Here is a 25348-nt window from a genome sequence, read left to right on the forward strand (position 1 = left end):
ACTCTCTTCCTTGTGCATTTATGATTTACTGGCTCCTGATTTCCCACCTGACTTCTCTGGCCACTCATTCTGTTTTCATGGTGAACATCTCTTCCTTTACTCATTTTTGAAATGTTATCTTGAGTCCAGACCCCTCTTCTGAACTACAGGGTTCTATATCTAACTGCCAAGCAACATTTTCACTAGACATCGCACAAGTACAGAAAAGTCAACTAAGCTTAATATCTCCCTCCTTAGTGTTGTTCATCTTTCCAAATTCCTTGTCTCAGTAAATAGCACCAACCAGTACCCAACCCAGAAACCTATGTTCAATTTATAGTTATTGAATGAAACACAGAAGATGCAAAATTGTGGGTACGACTTTTGCTTCTCATCACAGTGGACTAGATATAGTGAAGGAATCATCCTGCTACAAAACTACATGTGAATCAAAAACAGTTTTTGATGTTTTGTTTGGCTCTCAGAAATTAGAAAAGTCTTCAAAGACCTTCTTCCTACCAAATAAAGAGAAATAAGTCTTGAGCAGAAGTTAGAGCAGGGTTCTTTATGCATGCTGGAGAGATGGAGTTGGTCTGACTGCAAATGCCAATAGCAGTTCTGTGTGAGGAGGTAAATCTGACACTCCTGCATTTAGGACAGGGGTCCCCAACACCTGGGCCACAGACCGGTACCGGTCCACAGCCCGTTAGGAACCGGGCCGCACAGCAGGAGGTGAGCGGAGGGTGAGTGAGCAAAGCTTCATCTGCCGCTCTCCATTGCTCGCATTACCGCCTGAACCATCACTCGCGTTACCGCCTGAACACCCCCCCACCCCCGTCCGTGGAAAAGTTGTCTTCCACGAAACCCGTCCCTAATGCCAAAAAGGTTGGGGACCGCTGATTTAGGGAACACCTGCTTTAGGGGACACCATAGAGAGGTTTAAAGTGGCCCCAGGTTGCTGGCACTCCTGGACATGCAGTAGCAGATGAAAATCATCTTTGAAATGAAGTGTCTTCAATTTAAGCCATTTGAATTCCCACTTATGTAAGATCCAGAAAATATAAATTCATAATCTAAGATCACCAAGTACACAAGGAGGCAAGACACCATGCGTGAGAGAAAAAAATAACACAACTTATTTAGATATTGGGATTGTCATATACAGAGTATAGAATAACTAGGTAAGAAATGTTTAAAGAAATTTAGTATGGAACCACAAAGTTGGGCAAACAATGAGACTATCAGGAACAATGAGATCTATGTGACAATAAAGTGGAATTTCTAAAAATAAAAAATAGATTTTTTAGGAATTAATAAAACTCAATGTAGGGGTTTGCCAACAGATGAAACATAGTCGAAGAATGAACTGGAACATGTGACTGAAGAAATTTCCCAGAATGCAGCACTGAGAGGTAAGAAGATGGAAAATATAAAACAAGCTAAGAGATATGGAGAACAGAAGAGGAAAAGGAAACATTTATTTGAACCCTAAAAGAACAGAGTAGAGAGAACTGAGGAAAAGGAATAATTGAGGAGGTGATGACTGAGAATTTTCCAGAAGTGATCATAGATATAAATCTATGTTTCCAAGTAGAAGAAAAGAAACCCAGGTATAGATACATCATAGTGGAACTGTGGAACAGCAAAGACAAAAAGATTCCAAAAGTAGAGAAAAAGAACAGATCATAAAGTACAGCAGCAATGATGAACACCAGAATGAATGAAATAATACCATCTTCAAGGTGTCAGTCTTGCATTGTAGATCCAACCTATTTTTTTTAAGAATGAAAGTCATACAAGGATATTTTCAGATGAACAAAAAGAGAGTTTACCATCAAGAGACCTCCACTAAAAGAACTTCTAAATATTTATTTTAGAAAGAAGAAAAGGATCATAAAGTAATGGTCTGAGATATGAGAAGGAATGGTAAGTAAATAAAATAGGAAACATATAAATACATGTATATAAATACCTGTGTAAAAAGTCTGGAGAGGCGTGACCAGACTTAAAGTGTTCTAAGGTTCTTGGATTGTCTGGTTGGAGGGTTTAAGATATTATTTAATTTAAAGCTTTGTTCTATTAAATATGCATGGTAAAATTTCCAGGGTAACACTAGAACAATAGAAATTGAACATACAAGTTCCACATGAATAAAAAATTAAAGGATAAACGCTACTCCCAAGCCCTCTATTTAGGAGCCAAGGCCATTCAGCTGAACAGTAATAGTGTTCAAGCTTTGCTACTTAAGGGAGCAGCATTTAGAAACATGGGCAGAGTCCAAGAAGCAATAATCCACTTTCGGGAGGCTATACGTCTTGCACCTTGTCGCTTAGATTGTTATGAAGGTCTCATCGAATGTTACTTAGCCTCCAACAGTATTCATGAAGCAACGGTAATGGGTAACTATGTTTACAAAACTCTAGGAGCCAACGCACAGACCCTTACCCTTTCGGCCACCATTTGTCTTGAAGACCCAGTGACACAGGAGAAAGCAAAACTTTATTAGATACAGCCCTGACCCAAAGGCTGAACTACATTAAGGCTGCGGAGAAAAAAGCAGAGCTACTTACCAGAGAACAGAAATACGAAGTTGGAATTGCTTTGCTGCGGAACACGCTAGCTAATCAGAGTGACTGTGTCCTGCCTCGGACCCTAGATTTCCTTGTAGCTGTCAGTGAGTATCAGGAAGCAATGGACCAGTACAGTATAGCACTAAGTGGTGGACTCCCTCAATCCTGCCTATGGAACTGGAGTTGTTTGGAGAGGCCAGGCATTAGCAGTTTCTCTGTGACTGGGTGGTCATTTCACTGCTGTGCCAGGGAGATGACGCATTAGCCAGGAAGAAGCAAGGCAGAGATTCAGGCCTTTCCTTTGTTTGGTTGTCCCCTAGTTTGGACCCCAGTGACCAGAAGTCTCTAGAGGGGATGCAGAAGGTGGAGAAGGAGAAGAGTCCCGCGGATGCCACTCAGGAGGAAGACGTGGACGACATGGAAGGGAGTGGGGAAGAAGGGGACCTGGGGGGCAGCGACAGTGAGGCGGCCCAGTGGGCTGGTCAGGAGCAGTGGCTCGGCATGCAGTGAGGCAGGCACAGCTCCGTGGCCACCCTGGCCCGCCCCGCTCTGAGCACTTCCATGGACTGAAGGAACCTGTAAGGCGCCTGCTCTCTGGGAAGTCAATGATTCAGCATGTGATTGCACCAGGGGTCTCTGCCCCTTGCTCCATTTTTCTAGTAGTGACTTCATTTTTAAAAACTGAGACTGACCAACCTTCCATATATCTCCATCCTCCTCTGCTCCAGCCAGGGAGCACAAAGGGAGCGCTCTGAGAGGCCCGTAGACGTGTCGGGGCTTCTGGGACAGAGTGCTAATTTGCAAGCTCGAGGAATAGACAGTCGGACTGGCTCTATCAGAGGGTTTCCTGTCCCAGAAATCATTATCCTGGGGTGTCCACACTTCCCTAGTAACCTTGCTTCCTTCGGCAATGTTAGTAATGTCTTAAGCTGACAGTTGCTGTTTTGCAGAACAGTTCTCCTATTTGCTAATCTGGTAACTTGCCTATGAGCCTGGGTCGAATCTGAGAAACAAGTGTGACCTAGAGCATGAACAGAGGTGCAGTTGGGGTAATAAAACCGTTTTTTGTACAGTAAAGGAAAAAAAATTAGACTGCATATTAGACAGAAAGCCAAAATCCAGCTAACTGAAGAGACATGTAAAATTTAAGGACAGAGAAAGTGAGAGAGAGAGAGAGAGAGAGAGAGAGATGGAAGAGAAGGGAGGAGGGGAGAAGGAGGAGGGGGAGAAAGGGAGGGGGAAGGGGAGGGAGACGGGAAAGATATATCAGATAAATATCCATAAAAAGAGAACTGGGATAATTACCTTAATATTTGACAAAATAGATTTTAAGACACACACAAAAACAACAACAACAAAAAAACAGTACTAGTGATAAAGAGGGCCTCTACTTAAAAGTTAAATTTATCAGAAAGAAAAATATAACAATTTTAACTTGTATTAAATAAACTTAAGCTATAAAAATCAAAAATTCATAGTTTCAGGGTAAAATTGACAAATCCAGAATTGTAGGTACTCCTTGTTTTTTTACTGTGAAAATCACAAAACAATGGGTAAATACATTTAAAAGATAACATGTTTATTGCTTGTGGCATTAAGGGTGATTTTGCTCCATTTTCTAAACTTTCTTGATTGTTGTGACAATTGCTTTTATAATTAAAACACCTTTTTTTTTCAAAAAAATGAAGTATGGAAGTTAAAATTTTAGTTAATTGAGGACTTGAGGTGGGCTTAGTTAATTAGTGTTTTACTGTTTTGGGGCTAATTATATAGTTTTAGTTCTTACCCCAATGTTTATCAGGTTGAGTACATCTTAATTACAACTTGTTTCTTTGTATTTTGCTAGAATGTCAAATGATTTACACATGGACTTAAAATTGCTCAGGCAATCCTTGACTGATACATTAAAGAATCTTAATTTACCACAGTTACTGTTTTCCTAAATAAGAATAAAAGATTTTGCAAAGAATGCATAATAATGCATTCCACATTTAAACATGCTACGACTGATTGTTGTTAGCTACATCTGGATATCTGTATCAACAACAGAGCTTTGATTTTTCTCTGCTTCTGCCCAGACATCATTATTATCACTGTAGGGGATCAGTTACTCTGAAAAAAAGGAAAGATACAAATTGGTATTTTTTTCTCATATTGATACTCTCTTAGACTTAACTTTCCAGTTCCTAAAACTCAGTGTTCTACTTCTACATACGCCTTTTGAAACACTTTGTGGTAAGCACTAGTTACAGGAAATAGGAACAGATCACTGTATACAAATAAAAAGTAAGGCAGCATGCTCTGAGTCTGGTTCTAAAGAAAACAGGCACAGGATTTTTTTTTTTTATTACAGGACTGAAAAGAGACAGTAAATAGACTCTCTTTGAATGTATCATCTCAAAATCTAAACCTAGTCTATTATACAGATTTTTTTCATAGTTGATTAAATTTTACTGTGCAATTCTGGGAAAGAAATAACACCATGTTGGAAAAGTATAACAGTAATTTTAAAATACTGTTATATTTTGAAGGATATTTAAAAAATAGTGATAGGAATTCTAAATCTTATGTTTTACCCAATCAATGTGATTTAGAATCTTTTGAGATTTGAATACCAGAATATTCAGTTAATGCAATCCTTTTGCTGTTTAGACAACAATAAAAGAATAAGAATGGAATGCATTATTTGCATCTCTTTGCTATTGAAGATAATAGTGTCAAAATTGAATCTTAAAAACTTCAGAGTAGATTAATAAATAAGTCAATTTCAAGCTATCATTATTTTTCTTTTTTAGTTTATTGAATTATAACGTGTACAAACAGCACAAATCAAGAAGTGTACAGCTTGATGAATTCCTACAATGACACTTTGTGCTATCAGCACATTGTGATCATTAACTTTTAAGTTGATAAACTGGTAAGAATGAAGGATTAAAACCATCAACAACTACCACAAAAAAGCAGAGTACTAAAACAAGAACCAGTAAGTGTGACTAAACCAGGTGGGAGGCACACCTGCAAAAATGAAACACGTTTTGTCACATTTTATACCACACAGGTTTTCTGTATCATCAGAACATGGGAGAATACATTGTCTCAACCTGATAGGAGCCAGACTTGGAGTTTCTCTTACTGTGCTTTTCTTCCCTTGCTTGCAGGAGTTGTACATTTCAAAGCAAACTGCAGAAAAAACAGAAAACTTCAGAACCAATTAGATTGCTTAGCAACGTTTTTGTCTTCTTTCCTGAGCTACTTCTGTGTAATCCTCCTGTCACAAACTGTGACCTTACACAGTAACTTTAAAGTTGAAAATCAACTTTTCAACGTTTTGAGACGCTCTCTTCCCTTGACTGACAGATCGTTTTGTTCACTTGAAAGTGTTGGACGTCTCCTAATTCCCGGTCTAGTCATAACGCCCAGAGGTTACTAAAGAACACTCAAGATTCACAGGGACTCCACCCATGGTTTAACTTGTAAATACAAGCCATTCTGAGATCTGGGTCCTGAAATTATTTCACCCTTCGAGAGCAGAAATATTACCATGTTCATACAGTGAACTCTTAGATCTTAAAATTCTTTACATATTCAGCGACTTCTTCGACCCACCAGTAACTTTCCCAGTTACCAACCAATAATTTTACATAGGTTGCTATCTGTTTTGTTCGCAATTTACGAGCAATTTAGCCACACGTAAGCAACCTTAAGGGGAAGAGGGGTTCTTCCTGTCAAAGAATCCACACAATGAGAGGCCCGTGGTACCCAAATGAAACAATAATGAAAGATCGGCAAAGCTCAGAAATGTTCCTTAAAGCCACGAACGCCAGCTCTGATTTCAGGTTGTCGGAGCGCGCCCGCTCGGTAGCCTTTGTGGCCAAGAGGCAGAGGGGTCCAGGGAAGAGGGTCCCACTGGGGACGCTTAAGATGAGAGTGGGTGACCCTACTACCAGCCCGGCCCCACCACAAAGAGGAGTAGACGCTCCGCATCCCCGTCACCAGGGCAACTCTGCAATCCGACACCTAGGCGCAAGATTCCGCATCCCCAGCCACCGGACGCAGAACAGAGGCGTTTCACAGCCCGGACGCAGGGACTCCGAGGCTTCCCACAAGCCGCCGTCCCTGGGGTGCGGAGTGCGACGAGGGAGACGCCCTCTATGCAGGCCCGGGGTCCGAAACTCAGCCACCCACAGCGACGCCGCCGCTCCCAGGTCTAGCTGTCCGCACGTGGCGGCTGTGATTGCCCCGGACGGTATCCCTCCGCGCCCCTCCCGCTCAGTCTCCCTCTCCCTCGCCGGGACCCTCCGAGTCGGCGCGCCGCGGAAGGATCGCACGCACGCGCTCGCGCACGCCCCGCCGAAACGGCGGAGAGCTGCGGAAACCGCGGTAAGGAGCAGTCGCCGCTGTAGTCGGTGGCACAGCAGCTCCGCAGCCTCCCGCCGTTGGTTAGTCAGTCCCGCGGTTGCGGGCGGGAGGGCGGCCGGCCGGGCGCGCCCCGCAGCTTGTCCCTCACCACCGTCCCAGCGTCCTCCCGCCGCAGCTCCTCGGGGAGGGGGGCGGTCGGTGCCTGCGCAGAGCCGCCTCCTCCCCGCCCCCGCCCCGCCTCCACCCGCGCCGCCGCCGCCGCCGCCGCCCGCGACCGCCGCCGCCGCCGCCGCTGCGCCTGCTGCTCCTCGCCGTCCCCGCTGCAGTGCGAAGGGCTCGAAGATGGCCGGTTGGCAGAGCTACGTGGATAACCTGATGTGCGATGGCTGCTGCCAGGAGGCCGCCATTGTCGGCTACTGCGACGCCAAATACGTATGGGCAGCCACAGCCGGGGGCGTCTTCCAGAGCATTACGGTGAGAACCGGCGGTGGCCCGGGGACCCGAACCCGAGCGGGGCCGGCCGTGGGGGCGCCGCCGCGCGGAGCCGGGCCACCGGGAGGGCCGCGCCGGCAGGTGTGCGGGGCGGCCGGCGCCAAGGATGCGGCTGCCGGGCGGGCGGGGAGCCGGAGGCCCGGGGACGCCCCCTCTGCGGGGCTGCGCTGACTGGCGGGGGCGGCGGCCCGGCTCCCCGGCGTTCCCAGTGCCTGTCCGGGTGAGGCTGGGGGAGGGGGCACTCGCCGGCTCGGGGGTGGGGGCCCTTTTCCCCTTGTTCGGTCCTCCTGGGTCCCCTGGAAGCCCTGAGGCTCGCTTTGTACGTCCCGGGGTGGAAGCGGGGACCGGAGGGGCCGAGCCGGGGCGCGCTGGGCCCGGGCGGGGGTCCTCCGGCGGCCGGGCCGCCCCTCGCTCCGGGGACAGCGCGCCGCCCGCGCCGCGGGCTGTGAGAGGCGGCGGTTGCCCGGCCCCCGGGATCCTCGCGGCGACTTGGCGGAGGTTTGCCGGTGTCCAGGCCTCCGAGGCTTGCGAGAAATATACACCGACAACGTAGGTGGATTCGTGAATCTCGACTACAGCTCAGGCTCCATAGGATTTTTTTTTTTTAATTCTCCAAGATGGCGAACTGCCATTGATTTCTCTCCTTCTCCTATGGAGATTCATCGATACACCGTTATCCCCAGTTACGCAACATAGCTCCAAAAAAGGGGGTGCTTAAAGGGGCTTTTAGTAATCTGCGAAGACCAAGGGGACACTTAAGTTCTCCAAGTCCCTCCCTCTTTAGTAATGGTAGTAAAGGCACTAATGCAGATTTATGCTTCACGGTGCCTGATTTTTTTGTGACTTGGTGGTTTGACTCGGTTGCCACATGTCTGGGGGATAATTGTCACTAAGCGTCCAGTGCTGCTTTATTGTTTTGCCTCTTTCTAAACAAGGCTCTTTCTATAATTGTGACGATTATATCAAATACAGCACCATTCTCTTAATTTCTTAAGCTTCACGCCCCCTTCCTATCAAACGCCCAAATCCAGGCCCCCTATTATGGGTGCTACTAATTATTCTTGTACTGCTTAGCATGGTTTAAGATCTAGCAGTGTAGAACTCAGTTCTTGATACAAGTACTTTCAGGTTTCCTATTACCGCAGTGGGCTACAATTCTTACAGAGAATTGGCATCTGGTGATCAACTTTTTTTCTGCGGTCCTCTTGTCTTTGTGTGAGTTCCCGCTGTCTGGCCGGGAAGATTGCAGGAGTGTGCTTGGAAATGGCTGGGGCCTGCTATGACTCTGCAGTTCTGATGGGGGCGACGCCTTCCTTCTTATTCATGGAATGTTAGAATGCACGTTTTCTCCTTTCCGGTTCTGGTCGCTACCTCAGTTTCTTTCCCAGTCTCCCTCCATTTTCTCTGTTCTTTTACCGTTGCCTACTGCAGTGCTGCGGACAGAATCCTCTTTGCGTTTGCCCAGAAAGAAAACTGATTACTGAGGTGGTAGGGTAAGGGAAGTTGCAGAGAAAAAGGAGTCAGCGGCTAGAATAATAGAGAGGAGGGAAATATGAATTTGGGGATGCGCTGAAGTCTAGGGCTTGAAGTTCATATTAATACTATGGGGGATATTACAAGCTGTTTGAAGCGAGTAGAAGTGAACAGGTCTGCCAAGCATGGGCGTTATTTTAGGAGACTTTCAAACAACTTTAAATTTGACGCTACATGACTGTAACGTGACTGATTATGATAGATAAGCTTCTGTTGAAAGTTTTTAGGTGGATCTTTACCATTACGTAAGTACTTCAGGTACCACCTGATTTGAAACAGGTTATAAATAACTCTTAAGTTTGCAGTTTATCTAGTGTCAACTAACAACTAGAGATTCTTTGCGTAGACTGGTTTTAGTTACCAGACTACACTCTTAACTGTGAAATCTAATTAACTGACTGACATAAAACATGTCACCATGTAGGATTAAGTAATTTTTTAGAAAAGACTGAAACTTGATTTTACATTGTTGAAACGTGTATGTCTTGTAGTGGTAGTACAAACTTGGCAGTCTTTGCTGTTATACCAAGGCAAGGAATTAACTACAACTTTTTTCTTTTTTCTCTTTTTCTTTTCCTTTTTTTTTTTTTTTTGGTTGGGGGCTGGGTGGGGGGTGGTGGGGGGACAGCCAGTAGAAATAGATATGATTGTAGGAAAAGACCGGGAAGGTTTCTTTACCAGTGGTTTGACTCTTGGCGCAAAGAAGTGCTCAGTGATCAGAGATAGCCTATACGTGGATGGTGACTGCACAATGGACATCCGGACAAAGAGTCAAGGTGGGGAGCCAACATACAACGTTGCCGTCGGCAGAGCTGGTAGAGGTAAGCAAGGCACACTTTTGGTTGAAAGTTGCATGCCACGTTACAAGTGATTAAGCAGTCTCTTTAACATTTTGAATAAAGTGTTAAAAGAGTCCATAATGGCTCTTAAGGTGGTTTTTGTGAACTGCTCAGCACTGAAGGAGGCACTGCTGTAGATATACTTCCTCTACAGCAGCTGCATACACAACCTAACCTCTGAGATCCTGACTTTCTTCTCAAATAGAATGTTCATATCATCTTTTCAGTTTCAACTTTAGTAAACTGAACATCTAAATTTGCCTCTTCTATATGGATAACTTGAGTCACTTTGCTGTACACCTGAAACTAACACAACATTGTTAATCAACTATACTACTCCAATATAAAATAAAAAGTTAAAAAAAATCAATTTGTCTCTTCAGCTGTTAGTTATTCAGATTGTTAAATCATTCAGATTGGTTACTTTAGTCCCTTTGGGTCTTTGACCTTTGGATCTCTTCCTTTCTTGCTCACATTTTAGTCATTCACTATTCAGCATAAAAAAGGAAGAGTTAATATTGGCTCATATTTCTATTAGAAACATTGCTGGGGAAGAGAGAAATAATTAGAATGAGGGTTTTGAAGTAAGTTTTCCACTTACTAAAATATTTTCAAAGACTAAGTGTGTCTGATTTATTCAAAAAGTAGGAAATTATATTTCATTTATATACTGGTCCAGAAATTCTGGTGTTTCCTGACTATTGTCAACATTGCAGAAATTCTTACTGTACTAAATAAATCTCACTACTTTTTTGAAAGCAACTTTTAAAACTGAGGTTTATTATAACATCTAGTTGATTTACAGATACATTTAAATGTGTTAACCTGTGTAAATGTTTTGTAAATAAAGAGGGCTTATGTAGCCTCATATAGCAGACTTGGCACATCTAATTTTAAGACCACATCTACCATGGGAAGAAACTTGAAGCTACTCTGAGCCATAATTTACTGCAGTGGTCCTACCAACTCCCTGTGACTGTCCTAAAGGTTACTCTTGTTCTGATGTGAGTTGATGCTTATGAGTATTTCTCTATAGGAAAATTAGATGACTGTGAAATAGTAGACAAATCTCTAAAACATTACCGGAGCTCAGATAAATATATTAAAAAGAAGCATCAACCATGTGACGTAAAAACGAGAATGTTTTCATACCATACAGCACTACTGACATCTAGTGGCAGTGAATATAACATCTGACATATGTACATATGTTAATATTTTCACGATAGACCTTTGAACTACATCATAGAAGAACCTGTTTTTGGAAATACTAAATCTATTTTAGGATTTTAGACTCAATTAGAAACAAAGCTAACACAGAGAGGATATAGTAAGCACAGGCCTTTGGTACTTTTAATTTGTCCTTTCATGAATGGCACTGAAAATGCTATTTAAAATTTGGTCTTGGTTTTCCTCTGGAAATAATAGATACATTTAGCCCCACTAGTAAGACTTAATAGTTGGTACTTAATCAAGCAGTTAAATTTGGGGAGAATTTTATAAGTAAATAATTACCTAATTTATTTTTAAGTTTATTTTTTGGGGGCCAGTTTAATATGTATTTGTCAGACTAATCAGAAGTTTTTTGCCCTGTATAAAAGATAAATGTCCATTAAAAGGAACGAAATAATGCCATTTGCAGCAACATGGATGGACCTAAAGATTATCATACTAAGTGGAGTAAGAGAAAGAAAAATATCATATGATATCACTTATATGTGGAATCTAAAAAATATGATATAAAGGACTTATTTACAAAACAAGCAGACTCACAGACTTAGAAAACAAACTTATGGTCACCAAAGGGGAAAGGTGGTGGGGGAGGGATAAATTAAGAGTTTGGGATTGAGAGATACACACTACTATATAGAAAATAAATAATCAACAAGGACCTACTGTATAGCACAGGGAACTCTACTCAGTATAATAACCTAAAAGGAAAAAGAATTTGCAAAAGAATAGGTGTATCTATATGTATAACTGAATCATTTGCTGTACACCTGAAACTAAAACAACACTGTAAGTCAGCTATACTCCAATATAAAATAAAAATTAAAAAAGATAAATGATCACACTTCTTTTTCCCTAGCTAGTGTAAAGATATCTTTATAGAGCATTGCAGCTGCACTGATTGGACTTCCAAGATACAGTTAATAGTCAAAATGTTTTCAGCACATTACTAGTTTGAAAGTTCTCCTTTTTGGAGACCTGGCTGACTTCAGTGCTTCGTTGTTCATGGAAAACTAACTTAATGTAACTTACTAATGGGGTTCTGTCTGCTAAAACTTATGGGACTCTCTTGATTAACACTTCTTTTGAAACACTTTTCTTCTTTCTCTTTCAGTCTTGGTCTTTGTAATGGGAAAAGAAGGGGTCCATGGAGGCGGATTGAATAAGAAGGCATACTCAATGGCAAAATACTTGAGAGACTCTGGGTTCTAGCTGCTAGGCAGACTGTTAAGTATTAGGGAAAAATTGCTCTTAAACTTTCCTAGCTGTAAGCTTGAGTCTTAATTCTGGAAATTTTATTAGCAATGCAGGGTGATGGGGTATGAACCTGTGTCTCCTTTGTATCCCTCTGTTGGTGGGGAAAGGTGTCTTTCTTTCTGCCCTCCCCCCCTTAAATAATTCTGTTCACTTTTGTTTTGTTTCCTTGTGTACTCCAGCATTGGTTATAGTCATGGGAAAGGAAGGTGTCCACGGAGGCACACTTAACAAGAAAGCATATGAACTCGCTTTATACCTGAGGAGGTCTGATGTGTAAGCAGCCTCTCCCCATCTACCTAGCAACTGTCTTCATCACCACCCCAATTATGGTCACAGTGCTACCAGACTATAGATGGTAGCTAATTTTTCTTTACCTATTTTCTAATGTCACGATTCCTTTTTGCCCAATGGATCATTTGTATGTTAACCACTGTATGTAACCAACCTTATCTGGCAACATAATTGCAGCACAGTAATGATTTGCATGATACCTTGAAATTTGGGGGGAGGGGGCATTGCAAGTTGGGCATCACTTTGTCTTAGCAATTAATGGGATATTGATTACTAAAATAAGTTAATATTAAGCAAGGTGCCGGTTGTACAATCTCTAATTTGATCAGTGTCTTTCAGCACTTTGAGCATTTACTTAGCTCATTTAGTCTTCCTTTTGTAGCGCATGGTTGGGAGGAAAAAGTGCATGCATCTTTCCTTCACTCCTCTTTTCCCACCCCCTCCCTTCGCACATAGGTATTTGGTTTGCTTCCACCTTCTTTTATGCAGTGCCTGGTTTATTTAACCAATTAATATTCCTTTTGTTGATGAGCTATTGAGAGCTACAGTAGTTTGCTTTTAGTATTGCTGTTGCACTTGAGTCAAGACAAATCTTTTTTCATAGTGTCTACAGGACATAATGACAAGTGCAACTGCAAAACAAGAGCAAAGGCACTTCCTCCCATGACCTTACAGTAACCATACTGATTGAATCCCCAGGGACATTCCATCATTGCAATAGCTCACATTTTTGTTCCTGTCTTTTTCTTTGCACACCAGCTCTACTCTTTAGTAAAATTGTAAAAGGCTGCCATTATGGACATCTGGTATCCCAACATAACCATCTGGAGTGTGTCCAGTTTGTTCTTCATAGGACCAATTTTTATTTGCAGCTTGAGTTTTTATATGAAGTTGCATTATTGTGGACTTGGCTGTCTTGTGATGAATTTTTTTTCATATGTATTCTGTGCCATACTATTGTTAAAATGAACTGTTGCTATTGTGAGATGGATTTTAAATGACCTCTTAAAGGTTTCTTTCGAATGGCACTACTTTAGGGACATTCTAGTATTTGCTTCTATTGTTTGGGCCTTGTGGATAATGTACAGATTTAAAAACAAATCTTGTTGCTGATTTGTCCATTTCTTTCCCTGCACTTTGTTACATCTGGGATACAGTCTAACTCATCTGATTTAATATGCATTTAAAAAAATGCCATAACTATTAAACACCTTGTTTACAGACAGATGAAATAAATTTATTCCAACCAAATATTCTGGACTCCTGTTCTTTATATAAATTGTTAGCTTACTGTTACAGTTGATTTTTGATACAATGGGAATATACTCTGCTACAAGCATAAAATTTAAAAAAAAATTCAGCTAATGGCCTACTCCATTTCCTTTAGTATTTATCATAAAATGAGTACCTGGGAATTTATTTTCAGTAGGCTTTGCTTTATTAAAAATGGCTTGTAGTTATTTCAGGCTCATTTTCAGGCTTATGAGGCAAAAATTGACTTAACCACTAGAAATTAAATATTTTTGTCTTGTTGCTGGTCTCTTGATGTGAAATCTAATGGAGCAGTAAGGGGCCCAATTCCAAGAAGGGTTTCTGCATTGTGGATTCTTCTGTGTTGAACTGTCACATGACTTATTTCAATTTGGAGGCTATGTTGGCAGGCCGAAGTCAGCCAGCTGGGACTCTCACATAAGGGAAGACATTCCTTAAAAAGCATAAAAGATAATTGGGATGTCTTGCCGTTTCTGTCTGTGGAGTGACATGTTAACTATGACTAGGTAATAGTTTAATCCCAGATGTTGTAAGGTCCCTGAGATGTACTGAAATTTAGTAAATATGTTTAATACTATTCAGATAAATGATTATCACGAACTGTCAAGCAGAAGCTCCAAGTTCAAAAGCTGGTGGGTCTAAGCAAAACTGGGGGAGCTGGTTATCATGCAGATTCTGGGCTCTGGATTTCTACCCTGGAGATGAAGATTCCAGAAGTCCCTTTAGAAACAGTAGATCGGCCTTGATCCATTTTAAGTGAACTGTATGCTACCCCTTTGGGAAAGGGTGGGTTAGGGAATGGGAGTTAATCTCTTTGCCTTACTTAAAATACACTGTGCATAATTAAATTTTTTTTCTTTGACAGTGTTGTCAATTCTGAATTTGATTGTCCATACAGGGATGTAAAGATATGGAAGATATGGATTTGGGGCTACTTTGACAGCTGGGCATACCTTAGAATTGTAAAACAACAATAAAACTTCTTGACCTGTTACAAGATCCTTGTTAGGAACAGGAGGTGGGTCAAATGAAAATCTGGTGGTTGGGTTGTGATGATTTATGATTTTATGGTAATATATACATTTATACTTTAGTTGTAAAGAACTGTTAGGGTAACTAATTAGAAAGCAGTGACCACACTTGTGAAACCCTTACTGAATGAACCTGTAGTAAGTAGGTGAGGGGACTGTGTATGATGCTGGAGGTGTGGGTAGGGGAGTAGAAGATGGTAGAGGGCAACTGTATCATTAAAATAATGAATGAAACTAGTCATTGGCCCCCTTCCCACAATTTCACTTGAAGGACACTTATGAAAATATATACATGTGTCTTTGCTTTGTGTATTTAGTTCTAGGAATTTAACCTAAGGAAGTGGAGCTATATAAATTCGTATAGCAGAATGTTGCTACCACAGCATTACTTAGAATAACTAAACTTGGAAAACTACAAGATTTAACTTGCAGGGTTATGGGTCGAATAAATGACTGTATGTCCAAAAGATAAAATAGTCATTAAAGAATTACATAAGAAAATGCTCACCAATGAATTTTATATAATAGGATAAATGTATACAGTATATAATGTATTTTACATATGCATTTCTGAAGGCAAAATATAAACTTTTCTCTCAGGTAAGTTTCCAGGTGACTATACTTCTAAAATCGGAAAAATTTTAAATTAAGAATATATTTTTTAATAGAAGTGGGATTTTAATTTTATTCAACATCTTATTTAAAAAGCTGTATAGTTATACCAGAGAAATTATAAGAGATTTCAAATGACTATTAAGAGAACTAGTAACAGTCCTAGACAGTGCTGTTAAGTATATATATTTTTAACAATTAAGAGTTTGGAGTTTCCAAAAAAAAATTATTTTTGCCTCAGAAAAACTCGTAACTTAAATTTGAAGGAACCAAGTCCTTGATTTGAACTGTGGATTAAAGAGTGAGGGAATAGAACATCTGATACACGTTACACTGACTTTTAACTTTTTCCCTCTTAAAAAAAAATAGTATGATGTTTTTATTATTTACTTTAATAATTATAAAAACTATTACTTATATTTATGTGCCAGGCACTGAGCTCAGTGTTTTGTCCTGACACCCTACTTTAGGATAAATGAAATTAACACAAATGACCAAACAGGTTTAGAAAAGTTAGGATCATACAAGTGTGTCAAATTCCATAGCTTTCGTTTAACTACCATAGTAAACTAAAACTCTGTTTCTCAGGCGTGTTTTTATTTCTGTGGAGCAGGGTGGGCGTGGGAGTATGATGAAGAATTCAACTTTTGATTTTCCTAAGTGGAAATAACTCATTTTTTGTTGTTGCTTATAAGAATTTTTTTAAAAAGTTCAAAAAGTGAAATTGCCCCAAATAGTGTTACACTTTTTAAAAATTTATTAAAATTTTTCTTTTTACAACAAAAGGCTAATATAACTAGTATACTTAACTATTCTCGAATATGCTTTTGTTCACTATCAATCAGTCAGTTTCCCATGTCAATACAAATACATCTAGATGTTTACCTTTTACTGTAAGGGATGTATCATTGCAAGAAGGTACCGTAATACACGCTATTGTTGGAATGATTTGGCTGCAGTTTTAACTTTTGGGGGGATTACCTAATTGCTTGTGAGCAGTTCCTTTGTAGAAAATTCTAAGGTGATGTGCATTTATCTAACCTAAATTACCTTAATCATTATACCGTTCAAAAGTGCTGTGCATATAAATACGGTTAATTTTGGTAATACTATAGCAGAACAAATATTTGCCAGTTCTTAAAGTGGAAAACGTGTTTATTAACATTCAAACTCCCTTCATACAAGGCCATATAAAAATTCTTAACATTTTGATTATACATAAGTCTATATTTTCTACATAGTTACAATAATGTATAATTTAGCTTTTCATAATACATTGTTTAAATACATCATTAGTTCTGTTAAAATTAAGCAATATTTGCAAATCCAATACTTGAACAATTTCCTCTGTACATAGTTTAGCAGGGCTAATTAGCATAAGATGCTCTTTATTAAGAGGTATATGATCTGAGTATTAACAGTTACTGAAGTCTGGTATTTTTATACAGCATTTTCTTTTTCCTTTGATCACAACAACACAAAATCTCTAAGGATACTGAAATTCAGTAAGTAAAGTCCAGAGGCATTAGCCAATAAGTCAAGTTCATACATAACACTATAGTATTAAAAACCTTAAAAAAAAAAAAAACCTTTTGCAATCTGCCCTAGTACAGACTGTTCCTATCAGGATAAGACTACTTGGCAATAGAAAGGAAAAAGACAGCTTTGCGTCTCCGTGGTGCTGATTGATAGGAAGAAAAATGCTAACTTACCTTGTCGCCTCTCACTTAATGACGGCAGAAACGCCAGAACAAGCATATTCCAGCTCAACAGCTTTAGGTAACTCTATGGAGATCGGGGTTGGCTTAGCTCATGCTAGGTGGTCACAGCACTGACCTTGTGTGTAAAAACATGAAACAGTTGCATACTGTGATCTAGGTTTTAATTGTAAGCTATAGTGAGGAATTTTTTTTAATGTTTTGGCTATATTTCATTCCAAAAGAAGAGTTGATTTGATGCTTGACTTACAGCACCAGTCTATATTAGTTATTAGTGAAACGAAGTACACTCCTGCAGGTAAATACCAGATCAAAAAAACCTGTTTCAGTAATTTGATTAACCTGTAGAATACTAAAAAATAAGTTATTGCTACAGAAATCTCTGAAGGGAGCAAAAACACTATATGCCTAAATAAACATTTTAAAGGGAAATAACGCAATACCCTCTGAAGGTCAAACAGTGTTTGCCATGTTGTAATCCTGTTCACCATCAGGCTGCAGTTGGACCACAACACTCTGTTCATTGATTTCATTTTCTGCATCACTACTGTCGGTATCTTCATTGTCCTCTTCCTCATAGTCTGAAGATTCTGTCATGTTCTGATGTGAGCGGGATTCCGACAAAGCCCCAAATGACTGGGTGCTGACAGAAGCCAAAGGTCTGAGTAAAGGGGTATGTTCTGACACTTCATTTTCTTCTTGACTACTGTCTGTGTCAGAGTCTGAATCGCCTTGAGAAGGAACAACTTTTTGCTTGCAGACTGGACAGGTTTTTTTGGTTTTAGTTAGCCAAGGATCTACACACTTGCAATGATAAGCTGTTGAAGCAAAATATACATCTTTTAGGTAGTATACTGTAGTTGAGAACATTATTTTTAATGTTTATTCATGTTCTGATCTATATGTATCATAGGAACAAGAGAAGAAAAGCTTGTAAATTTTTATAAACTGCTCCATCCCTTAATGAGATCACTGATTAGTACAGGGCCTGGCTTATGGTGTGCTAATAACTATCTCCTGTCTCTCTAATACTGAACCGAAGTATAAATTACTCTATACAGAAATTCAAAGCAGTATGTAATTATTCATACCATGGGAACACGGAAGGATTCTGAGCTTGTCTCCATCTTCATATTCATCCAAACAAATGGCACATACATCATACTCATCTCCTATGACAGAAAATAGTAAAACTAATTAAAACATGCAGAGAAGTATTCTTAACTTTTCAAGTTCTTCCTCAGTCACTTATATTAAATGCCTTCTGATTTATCTTTTAAATGATACCTCTTTGTTTTCTCTCAGATCAGGGAGCTGCTTCAAGTTCAAGTTCAGGAACCTGAAGTTTTAAATTAAATAATTAACCTTTTACCTACAATAAGAAATTAAAAATGGATGTCAAATTTGTTTACCTTGATTACCTCTGCAAAAGATTTTAATAATTCATTAGTTTTACATAACTATTAAGATGCTAGTGTGGAAATATTTTATGCCAAAGATGACAAAATTTCACTATTTAGATATCTTAAGGTCTCTGAGTCGTTTAAGTAAAAATGGAAGCATATTAGAACATACTCAAATTAAAAAATACATATTAGTGAATAAAAACGTTTAGAATGAGATATACTGAGCTTCAAATCTCTTCCAACATTTATGAGTTTTGTGGTGCTTGGCAAGTTACTTAGCCTGTAACATACAATTGTTTTATCGGTAGACAGTTTCCATCTACCTTGCAGAATTGTGAGGATAAAATGAGATAAAGGGCCAAGCACAGAGGTATTCACTAAATGGTGTTGTTTTGTTTTGTTTTGTTTTTCGGTACGCGGACCTCTCACTGTTGTGGCCTCTCCCGTTGCGGAGCACAGGCTCCGGACGCGCAGGCTCAGCGGCCATGGCTCACGGGCCCAGCCGCTCTGCGGCATGTGGGATCTTCCCTGACCGGGGCACGAACCGGTGTCCCCTGCATTGGCAGGCGGACTCTCAAACACTGCACCACCAGGGAAGCCCTGGTGTTTGTTATTAATATCACTGCCTTTTTAATTCCTTATTGTTGAGCTGATCACCTTTATAAACAAAAGACAGTTAAAGTCATTGCCTATCCCACACTCAGGGCAACCACATTGGAGGCTTGTCAGAAATAAAGCACTGTCTGGATACATAGGCTGGATGAACATAACGCATTCCCTGGTGGTGCAGTGGTAAAGAAAATGTGCCTGCCAGACAAAGACTTAGCTAATTCACTAGTGGACAGATGTTCAGAAGCTGCAGGAAGGGTGAGATTCATGTCTGTTATGTGCAACAATATGGAAATGCTTCTATCTGGAACGTTATTCATATTATTGTTATTTGAATACTGTTTCAGAAAATTTTCATCAAGACACTTAAGTCTCATCAATCTAGGAATGTTATAATATGTAAGTGGACAGAACTTTGATATTCCCCTGTAAACCTGCTCCTCCCTCGTTTTTCCCCAAAACCTTGGGTCGTCAGATACAGCAAAGGCACCAACCCATCAGAATAGGAAGCATTCAAGACTTAAGGCAGCCACTGCAGTAGCATGAACTATCAGGCCTGGGCATGTCCTTGATGCTTCTTTCCCTTAGAGTTTACATTCAGCATCACCAAGTCCTGTAAACTTTTATCTGTAAAACATCCTCAATCTGTCCCCTTTTCTCTTGTTTCCTCAATTATGCTGGTCCAGTAGCCTGGATTACTGTTAAGAGCCTCCTCTGTTCCTACCCTTCTATTCCTGCCCCATATGGTTTTTCTCCATAGCAGCCAGGGTGATATTTTTAAAACTTCAGTCACATCACATCAGTCCTACTTAAATGGTCCCCCATCTCACTTAGAATAAAATCTGAGCTCCTTGTCGCGGCCTTCATATAGCTGAATATGATCTGATATACAGATCACCCATCTCATCGCACACCACTCTTACCCCCCCCCCCTTCACTCATGCTTCAGCCACACTGGCTTTCTTTCAGTCTTGAACAAACTAATATGAAAGTCAGGTGTGCACCTGCATTTAGCCATGTTATGACAAAAAATTGCACATAAAAATAGGTATAGAAAGAGAAATCACTATTTCCAAAGATGACTTAAGAAAGGAACTAGACTTCAAAAATGAACAAAACGAAAAGACAACTACTGAATGGGAGAAAATACGGGCAAGTGTTATGAGTGATAAGGGGTTGATATCCAAAATACATAAACAACTCATATAACTCAGCATCAAAAAAAAAACACGATTTTAAAAAATGGGCAGAAGACCTGAATAGACATTTTTCCAAAGAAGACATACAGATGACCAACAGGCACATGAAAAGATGCTCACCATCGCTAATCATCAGAGAAATGCAAATGAAAACCACAGTTAGCTATCACTTCACACCTGTCAGAATGGCCATCATCAAAAAGAACACAAATAACAAATGTTGGCAAAGATGTGGAGGAAAAAACCCTCCTACACTGTTGGTGGGAATGTAAGTTGGTGCAGCCACTGTGAAAAACAGTACGGAGGTTTCTCAAAAAACTAAAAATAGAACTACCAAATGATCTAGCAGTTCCAGTCCTGGGTATATATCCAAAGAAAACAAAAACATTAACTCAAAAAGATATATGCACCCCAGTGTTCATAGCAGCATTATTTACAATAGCCAGGATATGGAAGCAACCTAACTTCATCAAGAGATGAATGGATTAAGAAGATGCAGTACATATATACAATGGAATACTACTCAGTCATAAAGAATGGAAATTTGCCATTTGCAACAACATGGATGGACTTGGAGGATATTATACTTAGTGAACTAAGAGAAAGGCAAACACTGTGTGATATCACTTATATGTAGAATCTAAAAAATTAAAACAAATATAACAAAAAAGGAAACAGACTCATGGATATAGAGAACAAACCAGTGGTTACCAGTGGGGAGAGGGAAGGAGTGAGGGGAAGATAGGGGTAGAGGATTAAGAGGTACACACTACTAGGTATAAAATAAATAAGCTACAAGGATATATTGTACAGCACAGGGAATACAGCCAATATTTTATAGTAACAAATCGAGTATAACCTTTAAAAAGGTGAGTCACTGTATTGTACACCTGAAAATTATATAATATTGTAAATCAAATATACCTCAATTAAAAAAATAAGCTACTTTGAAATAATGTAGTAGTAGTGTATACAAATTGATGTAAAGCTTAATTCAGTTTTTTTTTTTTGCGGTACGCGGGTACCACTGTTGTGGCCTCTCCCGTTGCGGAGCACAGGCTCCGGACGCGCAGGCTCAGCGGCCATGGCTCACGGGCGCAGCCGCTCCGCGGCATGTGGGATCTTCCCGGACCGGGGCACGAACCCGTGTCCCCTGCATCGGCAGGTGGACTCTCAACCACTGCGCCACCAGGGAAGCCCCCCTGATTATTTTTAAACCCTGAGCAAAGGAACTAATATTTACTTTTAAGGTTAAAGGCAGTTAAATGCAATAATAAAAATTAGGCATGTCTTCATAGATAGATTTAAGAAATAAAAAATTATAAAAATTAAATATTGCCCCATTTTTCTGTAATCTGCTATAAAATGTTATATTCCTTTTTTCAATCTCTGAAATGAAAATCGTTCTCCTACACATATTATCTTGGAAAACCTCAATGATTAAGCTGTAAAAGAAAAAAGCTGGTAACTTAAAACTTCAAATACAAAAACCCACTTTTTTATCATTTACATCTCAGGGATCTGGCTCCTTCACATACTAATGGGGTAGGGAGACAGCTCCCACAGAGACTACCTTAAATACTCAGTTGGGGGACTATTAAGTGAAAACATAAGGATTTTTCATCTGCTATGAAACATGGTATGTGGTAACCAGTCCTTAGGGGTATAGACTTGGAGAAATGCGTTAGCTGGTACAGGAAACTCAGGAAACCACAATTTCAACTAAAGAGCTATTTTTGAGGACCATAACGAGTGATGAATAAATTTATAACGAAGTTGGTGGCTTCAAAAGCAAGAAAATAACTAAAAGGCTATTCCTATTTTATATGTGCTAGAAATGGCTAAATCAGTATTTAAAACATTTAAGTGTTAATCAGCACAACCTTTTCTGAACAAGTTGCAAAGATGAGGATCACTAAGACAGGAAGATTTAAGATGATCCCGTTCCCACAGTACGGTAAATGAATAAGAGTGCCAGCTAGCCTTTACAGATATTTCACTTGTGCCAGGGCCTCAAGTTGCTGACTTCTGTGGGTCTGATTACAGACTATGCCTATGAAAGACTTCCAAATGCCAAATTCTTTTTAGTTTGTTGGTAAATATTTCCAAAATGTTACAGATTCCCCTAACATAAACATTAACTTTTCCACTATATTCTAAACCTGTAAGAATTCTTTTAGGACTTCACGGTTTGGTGCTATGACTCACTGGGAGTGATGAGTACCCACAGAAATATTCTACACTTCCCTTCATGTTTTCAATCATAGTTGTGTCTACAACTATGAAAAACTGCAGTAATTAATTGAGATTTTTTTTTCTTTCTAACATCTACGCATACTTTGTCAAAACCATTAGAGTACACTAAAATGCATAACAAATATACCTCTTTCTTTTTACTTTAGATGTCAAGTCTCATGATAACCAAAATACTCTAAAACAAAAATACAACTGGCTCAAATTTATGGTTACTGGGAAGAAATTTCAAGAGTAATATAAAGTTACATACTTTTAAGCTGCTTCATTATTCTGGCAATCTTCTACTTTTTCATCATAAAAGAAATGTTTATGGACTAAATATTGATGGCACTAATATTTTATTTATGATTGTTACTTAAGGGGTTGTTTTGTTTTTTATAATAATTGCTATCACTTGTTGAGCTGTAGCAATGCTGAGCTGTTGCTATGTGCCAGGCACTGTTATAAGCATATTTCACATATTGATTTATATCTCCTCACCCACCTTACGAAGTAAGTTTTTAGTCACATTTACACATGAAGGGATGTATGGAGAGGTTAAGTAACTTGTACTAGGTCACACAGCCAATAAAATGGATGATCTAGAATTCCAGCCCATGTCTGTCAGACTCTACTGCTGGTAGACCTGAACCTTTAGGAAATTATTTTTTTCTCAAAAATGTTCTTTCTCTTTGACATAGTGAATTGAGAAGGAGAGGGTAAGTGCAGGTGGCGGTGGGGAGAGGAGGATTAGAGAAGGGGAATGGTAAGGATTAAATCTAGGAGGTAACTGATTTCATTTTGAAATGGTAGTGACTGAAGAGGAAAGACAGGGTTGGGTAATATTTACAAGCCCAATGTTTGGAGTCGAGAGCCCTGCTACTTACCTAGCTATGCACCCTCAGGTAATTTACTTGACTTTTTTTTTGGTCATGCCCCATGCATGGGATCTCAGTTCCCAAACCAGTGATCGAACCCGCACCCCCTGCATTGGAAGCGCAGAGTCATAACCAATGGACCACCAGGGAAGTCCCTACTTGACATTTCTGAGTCTCACTTTCTTTTTCTATAAAATGGTCATGACAATACTTTTCTAATTGTGCTGCTCTGAGAACTAAATGAGATCATTTATGCAAGGTGCATGGTTTGCTTTTATACTAAATAATAGGTGTGTTATATGCTTATAGGATTATCAGGTTTTTTTAGTTGGGTGCAATGTCCATTCCAATCCAATCTAATACCGATTAATTCATTTAGTATAAATTACACTGACTTCTTCAGTGAGAAGTAAGTTAGGAGACTGAAGGTACAGTTCTCTATAGAAATCACAGCTACAGGCAAATGATAAAGGTCAAGAGTGCCATGATACCAACCAACCTAAGGATCAACTCTCTCAATCCCCTTCAGTCCATCTCAAGACTACAGTGCAGACCTCGGGCATGAAATAATAAAATAGTTCATCTTCAAGTAACTCAGGAATACCGTGATCTCACAGGAGCCACAGCCGTAACAGTAACTTCTACCCAACTTGCAACCTCATTTTACTGCTTTGTGGCCATTATAAAAAGTACTCCTTTAGAGGAACTGAGGATATTCCCTTTTCTGATTTGCTTTTTAAGAGTAAATTCAGAACATTTTCCCTTGAAATAGTTCAACAAAGAACAAACATCAACTATCGCTGGTTGGACTGAACTCTGGTTATAGATTCTTAGTGTATGAGGAGACCGACTATGTCCTTTACTCACCATTATGTCCCTAGTATTTAACACTGTGCCCAGTATAGAGTAGGCTCCCAATAAATACAAGCAGAATAACAAATGCCGCAAAGCATTTGTTCATTTCCTGATGGAGAGTTAACAAGCATCTACCTCTCACGTGGAACCTGCCGCATGGACTCTTCCCTGCTTCACTGTCAACCCCTAGTCTGCTCTCCATTCACCAGCGTGAGGGATCCGTTTCCACAGTAATCTTAGCATGTCATTCTTCTGCACAAAACCCATCCAAGTTTTACCAAGACACGATAAAATCACAAGTACTTACCATGGCACGATCTAGCTCCCCATGTGTCTCTCCGATCTCATCTCTTAACAACTCTCTCTCTAGACCACTACATATATTCTAGTTACGTGCTCTTTTTACTGCTCCCTGAATAAATCAAACACACTGTTGCCTTCAAGCCTCTGTACTTGCGGTTCCCTCCTCTGCCTGCAGTGTTCTCCCCTCCCCCTTCCCCCCACTGTTTAATCTCTCACTTCATTTGGATCTCTGTTCAGTGTCCTTCTCAGAGAGGTCTTCTTCCTGGTCTTATCTAAAACAGCATCCCGCCCCTCCCCCGTCACTCATCATTTGTTTTCCTCGTTGCACTTATTGCTGTGTGACGTTACTGCTTTCCTTGTCTGTCTGCCCCGCAAAGCTCCACAAAGGCACGAGGTCTTTTTTTCCGTTTTATTTACTGCTGTTTCCCTACCACCTAGAACAGTGCCTAGCACATAGTAAAAGTACTCAGTAAATATTTGTTGACGTAATTAATGTATGAATAACTACATAAGTTATTCCCAGGAAATCCTGACTTCTGCCTCCAACTGCTAATCAGAGGACCTAATCAGACACATCTAAGTACAAAAAGCTAATAATGTAGATAAATTCTATATAGATCCTGACTGATTGGCCTCAATCAGTCTGGCCTCAGCCTTCCTAGTTCAATGTTGAATATTCT

General features: G+C 40.0%; 2 protein-coding genes and 1 pseudogene across 7 annotated transcripts in view; 2 read left to right on the plus strand and 1 right to left on the minus strand.

Annotated features, from left to right (window-relative positions):
• The first annotated feature begins 2125 nt into the window (after positions 1-2125).
• Positions 2126-3136, plus strand: LOC307187078 (anaphase-promoting complex subunit 7-like; annotated as a pseudogene). Its single transcript has 2 exons — positions 2126-2695; positions 2842-3136. The product of its transcript is annotated as an anaphase-promoting complex subunit 7-like (transcript).
• Positions 3137-5391: 2255 nt separating this feature from the next.
• On the plus strand, positions 5392-13001 carry PFN2 (profilin 2). 2 transcript variants are annotated; one of them, XM_079922770.1, is made up of 3 exons: positions 5392-7382; positions 9562-9754; positions 12117-13001. In XM_079922770.1, exons 1-3 carry the CDS (start codon positions 6291-6293, stop codon positions 12212-12214), a joined length of 1383 nt encoding a protein of 460 aa, XP_079778896.1. In that variant the 5' UTR covers positions 5392-6290; the 3' UTR covers positions 12215-13001. The 2 variants fall into 2 exon arrangements, with proteins under 2 accessions (XP_079778896.1, XP_079778895.1); XM_079922769.1 differs by having other exon boundaries at positions 6858-7382; positions 12439-13001.
• Positions 13002-16581: 3580 nt separating this feature from the next.
• RNF13 (ring finger protein 13) overlaps positions 16582-25348 on the minus strand; it is a 139599-nt gene continuing 130832 nt past the window's right edge. For all 4 annotated transcript variants that reach the window (XM_079922334.1, XM_079922333.1, XM_079922332.1 and 1 more), the window contains 2 exons: positions 18275-18355; positions 16582-18001 (listed from right to left, as the gene is read on the minus strand). In XM_079922334.1, the coding sequence (XP_079778460.1) occupies positions 17637-18001; positions 18275-18355 (446 nt within the window). In that variant the 3' untranslated portion in view covers positions 16582-17636. The remainder of the gene's footprint in view (positions 18002-18274; positions 18356-25348) is intronic.

The sequence above is a fragment of the Stenella coeruleoalba genome, assembly GCF_951394435.1.
Source record: "Stenella coeruleoalba genome assembly, chromosome: 5".
Taxonomy (NCBI): Eukaryota; Metazoa; Chordata; class Mammalia; order Artiodactyla; family Delphinidae; genus Stenella; species Stenella coeruleoalba.

Excerpts from the sequence above, each read along its gene's own strand:
- PFN2 (XM_079922770.1), top strand. The coding sequence starts at position 6,291 with ATGAGAGGCCCGTGGTACCCAAATGAAACAATAATGAAAGATCGGCAA. Across the intron at positions 7,383-9,561 it reads GCGTCTTCCAGAGCATTACG|CCAGTAGAAATAGATATGAT; the intron begins GTGAGAACCGGC and ends GTGGGGGGACAG. Across the intron at positions 9,755-12,116 it reads CGTCGGCAGAGCTGGTAGAG|TCTTGGTCTTTGTAATGGGA; the intron begins GTAAGCAAGGCA and ends TTTCTCTTTCAG.